The sequence below is a fragment of the Dendrobates tinctorius genome, unplaced genomic scaffold (assembly GCF_039654945.1).
Source record: "Dendrobates tinctorius isolate UK_male_01 unplaced genomic scaffold, ASM3965494v1 ptg000196l, whole genome shotgun sequence".
In the NCBI taxonomy this organism is placed as follows: Eukaryota; Metazoa; Chordata; class Amphibia; order Anura; family Dendrobatidae; genus Dendrobates; species Dendrobates tinctorius.
This window is the reverse complement of record NW_027361863.1, coordinates 1877501-1889515: the sequence shown is the minus strand read 5'-3', so window position 1 is coordinate 1889515 and position 12015 is coordinate 1877501. Positions and strand designations below refer to the sequence as shown.

Genomic DNA, 12015 nt, shown 5'->3' with positions numbered 1-12015 from the left:
TCATTCCACGTTACAGAAGCGACAGCAGAATATTTCCTTCAGCATGTAGACAGCGCCTGCGTATTCTGGAACAGCAGCACCAGGTTTTCAGACGGTTACCGATTTGGACTGGGTAGGTTTAATTTCTCAAAATCTTTCTGTTTATCAATTATCTCAGTCGTTGTGCAAATCCTCCCTTACTTACCCATCCCGTTACAAGCCTGTTCACAGCCTGTGTTGTCGGAAGACTGTTTGGCGTGATGACATCGCTCCATACAATGCTGTGACATCATAGGGTCTGTCTGAACTGAGCTACTTCTAGAACAGGTCAAAGAGTGAATGATGGAGAATCCGACTCCCTGCTCTACAAAGTGGCCCTCCAGGGGGTTTGGGCATGAAGAACATTTCATTTAAAGGCTATGGAACCCTTTTTGATATCGAAATAATTATTTTTACATATGGTAGTGGTTACCGCTAATTCATAAAATTGCACTAAGTTTCATTCTGCAATCTTTATTCCTTCAGTCATGTTCAAAACCCTGATATGACGTTTGAAGCGTAATCTAAGTTTCAGATTTTCCTCTTGTGGGAGTGTCCTTCCCTGTAATATAGGCTGGATGCATGCATACAATGAGCTTTTGTTTTCTATGGTAAATCTATCCGCATACCTTCTATCCTGAAAATTCCTTTTCATGTACTTTTCTAATAGCCTGTTTTCTCTGCCCTCTCCGAAATACTTCCTCCTCTTTCCACTGCATATTGGTTTACAAGCCTCTCGCCCTCCTTGCTCCTATCTCTTAAGGGCAGGGGCACACTGCCATCAATTCATCCAGGGGGAATTGGGAGTGATCAGATTCTCTCTGATGAGAAGATGAACAACATTTCTCCATCTTCTCCATTGTGTCAGTGCTGGGAAAGCGGACTGCACTTGGATGTCATCATCCGAGTGCAGTCCAATGAGTTCCATGCACTCATTGACTTGCATGGCGTGACGGAAAATACTGTGGTGTGAGTGAGCCCTTACACTGAGAGCAAGGAAGGGGAGCTCAGAGAGCTGTCAGAATCCCAAGCCCTGCCAGATTTGCGACCTTTTTAGCTAAAGGACTTGAAAACACTTTTTATAACAGCAAAATGGCAGCCGATTTTTGATGACTATTTACAAGGTTTCTTAACTTTGCACAGAATTTTTTTTTTTTTTTTCATTGTGTATTTGCTTCTTAAATGCAAAGGTATTCATATCCTGTAATGCAGGGTACCCCAACTCCAGTCCTCAAGGCCCACCAACAGATCATGTTTTCAGGATTTCCTTAGTATTGCTCAGGTGATAATTGCTTCACTGTGCAATACAAAGGAAATCCTGAAAACATGACCTGTTGGTGGGCCTTGAGGACTGGAGTTGGGGAACCCTGCTGCAGTGGCAGATTATAATGAGGTCAATTTGGGCAGTTGCCCCGGGCCCAGTGGGGTTAAGGGGCCCACAGCCCAGGCCAGTAAATTGCCCCATTATAATCCGCCACCGCGCAGGGCCGGATTATAGGCAGGGCAGGCGGGGCTTCAGCCCCGGGGCCCCCACCACAAGAGCTTCTAAGGGGGCCCCCACCACATTCCTGCTGGCTGCTGCAATGGCACTCCATCTTCTCCCCACCTAAAAGTGAGTGACCGTGGGGGCGGCATTATGTGCTCTGCTACCAGCAGCATCTACAAGTAGCGTGAACGCTGATGCTGCTGGTAGCGTGCAAAGGCTTGTGATGAGATCACAGGAGGTAAGGTGTCAGGACCCCCCGATCATGTGACCCCTGTCTCCTCCCCTCCTGTGACCTCATCACAGGTCCTGTGCGCACAGCACTGAGCACTGAGAGCAGCCATGTATGTGGAGTGCGGCTCTGCGGGTGGAGGTCGGTGCTGGAGGCCCCATTATTCTCTATGTGGAGTGGGGCTCTGCGGGTGGAGGTAGGTGCCGGAGGCTCCATTATTCTCTATGTGGAGTGGGGCTCTGCGGGTGGAGGTAGGTGCTGGAGGCTCCATTATTCTCTATGTGGAGTGGGGCTCTGCGGGTGGAGGTAGGTGCTGGAGGCTCCATTATTCTCTATGTGGAGTGCGGCTCTGCCGGTGGAGGTCGGTGCTGGAGGCTCCATTATTCTGTATGTGGAGTGTGGCTCTGCGGGTGGAGGTCGGTGCTGGAGGCTCCATTATTCTCTATGTGGAGTGCGGCTCTGCCGGTGGAGGTCGGTGCTGGAGGCTCCATTATTCTGTATGTGGAGTGTGGCTCTGCGGGTGGAGGTCTGTGCTGGAGGCTCCATTATTCTCTATGTGGAGTGGGGCTCTGCGGGTGGAGGTCTGTGCTGGAGGCTCCATTATTCTCTATGTGGAGTGGGGCTCTGCGGGTGGAGGTCGGTGCTGGAGGCTCCATTATTCTCTATGTGGAGTGCGGCTCTGCCGGTGGAGGTCGGTGCTGGAGGCTCCATTATTCTGTATGTGGAGTGTGGCTCTGCGGGTGGAGGTTGGTGCTGGAGGCCCCATTATTCTCTATGTGGAGTGCGGCTCTGCGGGTGGAGGTCGGTGCTGGAGGCCCCATTATTCTGTATGTGGAGTGGGGCTCTGCGGGTGGAGGTAGATGCTGGAGGCTCCATTCTCTATGTGGAGTGGGGCTCTGCGGGTGGAGGTCGGTGCTGGAGGCTCCATTATTCTGTATGTGGAGTGGGGCTCTGCGGGTGGAGGTAGATGCTGGAGGCCCCATTATTCTGTATGTGGAGTGGGGCTCTGCGGGTGGAGGTCGGTGCTGGAGGCTCCATTATTCTCTATGTGGAGTGGGGCTCTGCGGGTGGAGGTCGGTGCTGGAGGCTCCATTATTCTGTATGTGGAGTGGGGCTCTGCGGGTGGAGGTCGGTGCTGGAGGCCCCATTATTCTGTATGTGGAGTGGGGCTCTGCGGGTGGAGGTAGGTGCCGGAGGCTCCATTATTCTGTATGTGGAGTGGGGCTCTGCGGGTGGAGGTCGGTGCTGGAGGCCCCATTATTCTGTATGTGGAGTGGGGCTCTGCAGGTGGAGGTAGGTGCCGGAGGCTCCATTATTCTGTATGTGGAGTGGGGCTCTGCGGGTGGAGGTAGATGCTGGAGGCCCCATTATTCTCTATGTGGAGTGGGGCTCTGCAGGTGGAGGTCGGTGCTGGAGGCTCCATTATTCTCTATGTGGAGTGCGGCTCTGCGGGTGGAGGTCGGTGCTGGAGGCTCCATTATTCTCTATGTGGAGTGCGGCTCTGCCGGTGGAGGTCGGTCCTGGAGGCCCCATTATTCTCTATGTGGAGTGCGGCTCTGCGGGTGGAGGTCGGTGCTAGAGGCCCCATTATTCTGTATGTGGAGTGGGGCTCTGCGGGTGGAGGTAGATGCTGGAGGCTCCATTCTCTATGTGGAGTGGGGCTCTGCGGGTGGAGGTCGGTGCTGGAGGCTCCATTATTCTGTATGTGGAGTGGGGCTCTGCGGGTGGAGGTCGGTGCTGGAGGCCCCATTATTCTGTATGTGGAGTGGGGCTCTGCAGGTGGAGGTAGGTGCCGGAGGCTCCATTATTCTGTATGTGGAGTGGGGCTCTGCGGGTGGAGGTAGATGCTGGAGGCCCCATTATTCTCTATGTGGAGTGGGGCTCTGCAGGTGGAGGTCGGTGCTGGAGGCTCCATTATTCTCTATGTGGAGTGGGGCTCTGCAGGTGGAGGTCGGTGCTGGAGGCTCCATTATTCTCTATGTGGAGTGCGGCTCTGCGGGTGGAGGTCGGTGCTGGAGGCTCCATTATTCTCTATGTGGAGTGCGGCTCTGCGGGTGGAGGTCGATGCTGGAGGCCCCATTATTCTCTATGTAGAGTGTGGCTCTGCGGGTGGAGGTCGGTGCTGGAGGCCCCATTATTCTCTATGTGGAGTGCGGCTCTGCGGGTGGAGGTCGGTGCTGGAGGCCCCATTATTCTCTATGTAGAGTGTGGCTCTACGATTCGTGACCCCAGTCACGTGACGAGGGGGGCCCACAGAGTCTGAACTGCCCCGGGCCCTGGCTACCCTTAATCCACCCCTGCCCTGCTGTAATGTATTTGGTGACTAAAGTGCACACAAGTTTCCTTAATCATTTCGGAAAGAACTATGATAATGTCTGTTTCCCAGTAATGCACGCTTAGTCTTTGAGCCTTCTGGGATCATGTGTTTGCATTATAGTACATTATTGAGATTTTTTTTTATTTCTTTATTAAATCTGTAAGATTTTTTTTATTTATTTTTTTTTTTTGCTTCTTCCATAACTGAAGGAACAGAATGTCATTATTGATCACCTGTGAGGTTTTCTTATAAAAAAAAAAAAAAAACACATGGCAGCGCTCTTTAAAGGGAATCTGTCGCCTAATTTTTCGACTATAAGCTGCGGCCACCGCCATCAGGGGCTTATCTACAGCATTCTGTAATGCTACTGTAGATAAGCCCCTGATGTAACCTGAAAGAGAAGAAAAACGAGTTATATTATACTCACCCAGGGGCGGTCCGGGGTCCTGTCCGGTCCGGCGCCTCCCATCTTCTAGTGAAGACGTTCTCTTTGCTTCCTGTCACGGCTCCGGCGCACTGCTCTGTCCTGTTGAGGGCAGAGTACTGTAGTGCGCAGGCGCCAGGAAAGGTCAGAGAGGTCCGGCGCCTACGTGCTGCAGTACTCTGCTCTGCCCTTTGCCATAGCCGTGATGGGAAGCAAAGAAGAGGATTTCTTCGCTAGAAGATGGGAGGTGCCGGATCACGACACCCTCCGGACTGGACCGGACCCCCAGGTGAGTATAATATAACTCGTTTTTCTTCTCTTTCAGGTTACATCGGGGACTTATATACAGTAGCATTACAGAATGCTGTAGATAAGCCCCTGATGGAGGTGGCCGCAGCTTATAGTCGAAAAATTAGGTGACAGATTCCCTTTAAAGAAGCACCAACACTGTTACATGTGCTATTACCGATCCACTTCGTTCTAGCTGGCCTAGAACACCGGCTGTGGTAGGACAGGTGGGGCCTGTTTGTATATCTTTTTTTACTAAACCTAGTTGGCCCCTTTTTAAGGCTCCGTAAATGATATTCTTCCTCTACAATTGTAGGAGCGGAAGTTGGCATCAGCACTGCCCGAATCCATGCTCGAGGACCAGTGGGCATAGAGGGACTGCTTACCACCAAGTGGTTACTTCGGGGAGAGAATCACGTGGTCTCCGACTTCTCCGAGCAGGGAAGTATGAAGTATCTACATGAGAATATTCCTGTCCCACAGAGGACCAGCAGCTAAAATCCAGGCTGACCACGGCCACTACAGACCTCATCTAGTGTCAGGGATTACCAAGCAGTCACTATGCTGATAGGCAAAGGCTGTGAGATTAAGAAACTATGCACTTCAATCAAATAACAGAGACCCTAGAAAAACTTCCAAAAACCTTGATAAATGCACTGAACGTGCATCAGTATTTGTGTGCCCTGCTGCCCATGGTCTTAGCTTCACTTAGCTTTTAATTCTGCACAGTAATGATATTGGTAAATGATAGAGCACTTCTAGTACGGCTCATGCAGGACTCGCCGTGTAGAGCTCCTGATGATGAGATTTTACTATAATGGACCCCCTGAAAGATAGAAGCTTGAAATTTATTTTGTATGTCTCCGAACTACAATGACTTCAGACTGACTTGGCTGATTTAATATAATATAATGTGCGGGCAGGCAAAGGTAATACTGAAGGGTGAGCTGTCCTAGACTAGATTCCTTGCAGTGCTTTATGGTCAAGTCTTTTCAGGGCATCTGAAAATCAAGTTTCGTTATTTTCAATTTCTAAGATATTTTTGGTACTTTTTTTTAAATTTCTAACTTTGTACAGTCAATTCTTTGTGACCGTATGGTTAAAATATGAAATTATGAAATGTTCAATTACACTTAATAAATTTGTCGGAATCTTAATGAAATGTTCTGTCTTCAATTGCTGTAGTGATTTTGCATGTGTGCGTGTACATACAGTGGCATGTAAAAGTTTGGGCACCCCAGGTCAAAATTACTGTTGTGAACAGGTAAGCAAGTGGAAGATTACATGATCTCCAAAAGGAAATGTGTTCTCAAAAAAAAGTGTGTGTGTGTGTATATATATATATATATATATATATATATATATATATATATATATATATATATATATTCATCTTTTACATTTTAAAAATTATAAAAAAGGGAAATGGGCCAGTGCTAAAGTTTGGGCACCTTTTGGCCATCTGTGTGGTCAGATAACTGTGACCAAGATTTCAGACCTTAGCCTGTTAGGGTTATGTTTGTTCACTTTCATTATTGGAAAAGGCCAGGTGATGCAGATTTCCCAGCTTTATAAAAGCCCATCCTCCTCTAACCTTGTGCCAAGAAAACAGCAGCCATGGGTTTTACCATGTCTTGTACTCTAAAACGGGGAAAGAAATTCCAAGTGGGGGTGAAATTGCAAAAAAAAGTGCAATCCCACACTTATTTTTTGTTTGGCTTTTTTGCTAGGTTCACTAAATGCTAAAAATGACATGCCATAATGATTCTCCAGGTCATTATGAGTTCATAGACACCAAACATGTTTAGGTTTTCTTTTATGTAAGTAGTGAAAAAAATTCCAACGTTTGGAGAGGTTGGGTGCGGGCTTATTTTTTGTGGGCTAAGCTGACATGCAGATACGCTCTTTTCTCGTTCGCCTTATTGGGGGACACAGAGACCATGGGTGTATGCTGCTGCCACTAGGAGGCTGACACTATGCACAAAAAAAGGTTAGCTCCTCCTCCGCAGTGTACACCCCACCGACCGGCAGGGAATTCCTCAGTTTAGCTTAGTGTCAGTAGGAGGTGGACACGGGTCTTTCATTAGACCCATATCTACCTCGATGTGCGTCGTTCCTTTTCAGGTTCCGGAGGGATACAGTGTGAAGAGTCACAGCTGTACTCCCACAAAGAGACTATGAGTACGGCGTGTACTGCCACCCCGTATCCTCATAGGTCTCTACGGCGGGACCAAGAGCTCAGCACGGATGCGTGCCAGCGATCCAGATGGTCCTCGCTCCCCGTCTCCCACCCACTCGCCCACCAGAGCCTGTCGGTCTGGATGAGACGCGGACACTACAGAAGACAGACAGCGTGGGATATTGAGGTACCTTTATTGATTGCCAGACGGAGGTAAGTATGGGGGCCGAGTCACGTCCTCCTCATCCCTAGATGGGCATCTCGGCGGCTCCAATCTTATTCAAAGTGGCCACTGCGGCCGCCGCAATTACTCCTGGCCCTGGCGTCAGAAGGGGCCTTTCCCGGCATTTTCCCCCCCGCCTTCAGTCCTGGGCCCAGCAGATGGCAACGGCGCTCTGCGGGACCTCCGCGCCGCCCCGCACTGACAGGCGGCTGCCGCTATTAATTTAGGCCCCGGCTTCATTTCGGGCCTTCTTCTGCGTCGCGGCCACGCCCCCCGCCCCTTTCTTCTAAGCGGGCTTCTCTCCCGCCCGTCCCAGGCCCTCCCACCGCCTCCTTCTTGCACCCCAGCCTATTCTTGGCCAGCGGGCGGTGCCTCCTTCAGCCAGGCAGTTAACGCCGCCCTTCTTCCCCTGGAAGCGTGCGTTCTCCCATTCCTCTCAGGCGGTCGCCATCTTTCCAGCCTGTCAGCCGGACGCAGTTCTGTCAGCCGGATATCGCTCTCTGGGCCCGTCAGCCGGATTTCGCTCTGACCTGCAGACAAGCCGGATAGCATTGTCTCTGGGGACACCGGACTGTGAGTAGCGCTGCATCTGCAGACTGACACCCTCCTCTGCCTTCTGTCCCCCAACCTTCCGGCACTACCTCAGTTATCACTATGTCTAACTCTAAATCTGATCGTGAAGTACTGTGCGTGCTCTTCTTGCAATCGCAAACTTCCCTCAGGTCAGTCCACTCCCCTCTGCCTGGACTGTAGCAATCCAATTCAGCCTGATGCCGCGCAGGAACCATCTATGGCCCCATGTGAGAGTGAACCCCCCCATTCCTGGCTGGGCTTCATCTCTTTCTCAATCAGTGGCAGACCTCACCAGGGTGTCTCAGTCCCTGGTAGCCGCTCTGGATAAGTTGCCCCTGGACACTTCTGCAGGGTCCAGCAGGTCTCAAGAGATTCCGTCTGAGTCAGCCAGCGTTAGTCGCAAAAGACCCAGGCAGGATCTCCAGCTGGAATCCCCCCCTCGTCCCATCTCACCGCATAGTCCGTCTCAGCAGCCTCCTTCCCGGGCCTCCTCTCCCGAGTCAGGTGAAGCGTTCTCGGACAGGTCTTCTGAGGGGATTTTAGAGCTGGATTCGGACCAGGATGCGAACATGAAGGTTACGGTGCAGAAACTCATTGCAGCGATTCACCAGACCTTCGAGATTGTTGACCCCCCTGCGAAATCCTCAGATCAGGAGGTTTCGTTCAGACGGGCGGAAACACCCTCCAGGGTATTTCCTTTCCATTCCGAGTTTGGAAAGATTTTTACCAGGGAAAGACAAGATCCGACCAGACGCTTTCAAAGAGGAAAGCGTCTCGGCGTACTGTACCCGTTTGCTAAAGAGCTCACGGACAACTGGGCTGCTTCTCCCTCGGTGGACCCACCCGTGTCCAGACTTTCTAATAACACGGTTCTCCCGCTTTCAAGCGTGGCAGCTCTAAAGGATTCTAATGATAGGATTATAGAATCCCTAGCTAAGTCCACCTACGAAGCGGAGTCAGCGGCAGTATGTCCAAGCTTTGCTTCGTCTTGGGCAGAGGATCTTCGTCAGGGCATCCTAGATAAAGCACAACCAGAGCGATTGGCCGATCTCGCCAATCAGATTTCCCATGCGGGGGATTATCTGCTTTCTGCTTCTTTGGATGCCGCATCCTGCGCCGTTCAGGCGGCAAGCAACGTTGTGGCAATCCGACGTACAATTTGGCTCAAGGCCTGGCAGGCGGACTTGTCTTCTAAGAAGTCTCTTACTAATCTGCCTTTTCAGGGAGTACGCCTCTTTGGATCCCAATTGGACCAGATTATTAAGGACACCACCGGAGGCACGAGTTCCCTTCTCCCTCAGTCTAAGCCTCGCAGACCTCCACTAAGGCATCAGTTTCGACCCTTTCGGGCTTTCCGCCGTTTCAATACGGCGGAGAACCCATCCAACCAACAAAGACCACAGGCGCGCCAAGATAGAAAGTTTCCTTCAGACCCACTCCTTCCTGGCGATCCCACTCTTCCCAGGGCAGACCATCCAGATCCAGGTCTGGACGGTCTACAGCTGCATGACTATCGTCAGACTCCCGAGGGTCCCTTCCGATTGGGAGGTCGACTTCTCTTCTTCAGGGACGTTTGGCTGGCCTCAGTAGAGGACGCTTGGGTCAGGGAGGTTGTATCGTCAGGATACAAGATAGTTTGTTTCTCTTCCACCGAATCGTTTCTTCGAATCCCGTCCTCCAAAGGATCCAGCCTTGATTCCGGGGTTCTTTACGGCCATCACCTCTCTCCTCAGTTCCGGGGTGATTGTGCCCGTTCCCGCCTCGGAGCGGTTCACAGGATTTTATTCAAACCTTTTTGTGGTGCCGAAAAAAGGCGGGGCGGTCCGACCCATCTTGGATCTCAAGCTTCTCAACAAGAGAGTACACCTTCGCCACTTCCGGATGGAGTCGGTTCGTTCGGTAATCGCTTCCATAGAGGAGCAGGAATTCATGAGTTCAATAGACATCCAAGATGCCTATCTACATGTTCCCATATTCTCCGGACATCAGAAGTTCCTGCGGTTTGCGATTCGCCAGGAACTTTACCAGTTCGTCGCGCTGCCCTTCGGTCTCGCCACCACACCCAGAGTCTTCACGAGAATCATGGCTGCGCTGATGGCCTTGTTGAGGATCAGAGGTCTCGTTCTTTTTCCGTACCTCGACGATATTCTGATCAAAGCTTCCTCTTTTCAACAGGCTCGCCTAAGTTTGACGATCGTCCTAGACACCCTTTCCAATTTCGGGTGGATCGTCAACAGGAAAAAGTCTTGTCTGATTCTTTCTCAACGTCTTGTGTTTCTGGGCCTACTGTTCGACACGCGTCAGTCAAGGGTCTTTCTTCCACGAGAGAAGATTCTTTCCCTGCAGCAGGATGTACGATCGCTGCAGACCACACGATTTCCGTCCCTCCGAACAGCTATGAGGGTCCTGGGAAAGATGGTGGCGGCGATAGTGGCAGTTCCCTTTGCCCAATTTCACGCCAGACCTCTCCAGCACGCCATTCTGTCGAGGTGGAACAGGTCGGCTCTGTCGCTGGATCGCCCTGTACGTCTTTCATGCCGGGTCAAGCGGTCACTCAACTGGTGGTTGACGTCACCTCTTATCCACTTGGGTCGGTCTTTTCTTCCCATTCACTGGCAGATTGTAACAACGGATGCCAGCCTCCTCGGCTGGGGTGCAGTGTTCCGCCATCACACTTTTCAGGGTCGTTGGTCGACTCAGGAATCAGCCCTGCCGATCAACGTCCTAGAGATACGAGCGATCCATCTGGCTCTCGTCCTCTGGGAGAGGCTCCTCAGGGGCCTGCCAGTCCGGATTCAGACAGACAATGCCACAGCGGTGGCATATGTCAACCGCCAAGGAGGGACACGGAGTGTCTCAGCCCTGGCAGAAGTGTCCAAGATCCTTCAGTGGGCAGAGATTTCGGTACCGACAATCTCCGCGGTACACATTCCCGGCGTAGACAACTGGGCCGCCGACTTTCTCAGCCGCGAGGGTCTCGCGGCAGGAGAGTGGTCCCTACATCCGGAGGTCTTTCTTCAGCTCTGCAGTCGTTGGGGAACCCCGGACGTAGATCTGCTAGCTTCTCGCCTCAACAGGAAGGTCCCACAGTTTGTATCCAGAGCTCGAGATCCTCTCGCAGTGGGCGCCGACGCTCTGGCCATTCCTTGGTCACAGTTCGAGCTCCCCTACCTGTTTCCTCCCCTGCCTCTTCTTCCCAAGCTGTTGAAGATCAAAGCAGAAGGAATTCCAGTCATTCTCATCGCCCCGAATTGGCCCAGAGGGTCTTGGTTCGCGGACATTGTCAACCTTCTCGCGGACTCCCCCTGGAAGCTTCCAGACAGGGCAGATCTGCTGTCTCAAAGTCCGATTTGCCACCCCAATTCTCGGCCGCTCAATTTAACGGCGTGGCTGTTGAGACCGAGGTTTTGAAACGAGCAGGATTCTCCGATCGTGTAATTCATACCATGATCCGAGCCAGGAAGACATCATCTTCCAAAATTTACTACCGTACTTGGAAGGCTTATTTCACTTGGTGTGAGGCCAATAACATCGCGCCTATGTGCTTTTCGCTCCCTTCCGTTCTGGCGTTTCTTCAGGCAGGGCTGGATGCGGGGCTTGCTCTCAGTTCCTTGAAGGGTCAAGTTTCGGCGCTGTCCATTTTATTTCAGAAGACTTTGGCCTCCCGCCCTCAGGTCAAAACCTTTCTTCAGGGCGTGGCTCACACGGCTCCTCCGTATCGAGCGCCCGTGGATCCATGGGATCTTAATCTGGTTCTTGAGGTTCTGCAAGGTTCTCCCTTTGAACCGCTCAGAGAAGTCTCCCTTTCCCTTCTCTCCTGGAAGGTAGCCTTTCTGGTGGCCATCACCTCCATCCGGCGCGTGTCGGAATTGGCGGCTCTTTCTTGCCACTCTCCTTTTCTGGTACTTCACCAGGACAAGGTAGTGCTGCGGCCTCCGCCCTCTTTTCTTCCGAAGGTGGTGTCCTCCTTTCACCTCAATGAGGATATTGTTCTGCCGTCCTTCTGTCCGAGTCCAACTCATCCTCGGGAGTGGTCCCTGAACAAGCTGGATCTGGTCAGGGCGATGAGAATCTATCTGTCTAGGACGTCTTCCTTGCGAAAGACAGACTCTCTTTTCATCATTCCAGATGGGGCGCGGAAAGGTCACCCGGCTTCCAAAGCTACTATTGCTCGCTAGATCAGATCGGCAATTTTGGAGGCCTACCGGGTTAAGCATCGAGTGGCCCCTCCGGGGATCAGAGCGCACTCTACCCGGGCAGTGGGTGCTTCCTGGGCGG

General features: G+C 51.8%; 1 protein-coding gene across 4 annotated transcripts in view; it reads left to right on the top strand.

Moving 5' to 3' along the window:
• The window catches only part of ALDH18A1 (aldehyde dehydrogenase 18 family member A1), a 57618-nt gene extending 51694 nt beyond the window's left edge, over nucleotides 1-5924 (top strand). For all 4 annotated transcript variants that reach the window (XM_073552783.1, XM_073552782.1, XM_073552781.1 and 1 more), the window contains 2 exons: nucleotides 17-112; nucleotides 5079-5924. In XM_073552783.1, the coding sequence (XP_073408884.1) occupies nucleotides 17-112; nucleotides 5079-5260 (278 nt within the window). In that variant the 3' untranslated portion in view covers nucleotides 5261-5924. The remainder of the gene's footprint in view (nucleotides 1-16; nucleotides 113-5078) is intronic.
• Nucleotides 5925-12015: the final 6091 nt, after the last annotated feature.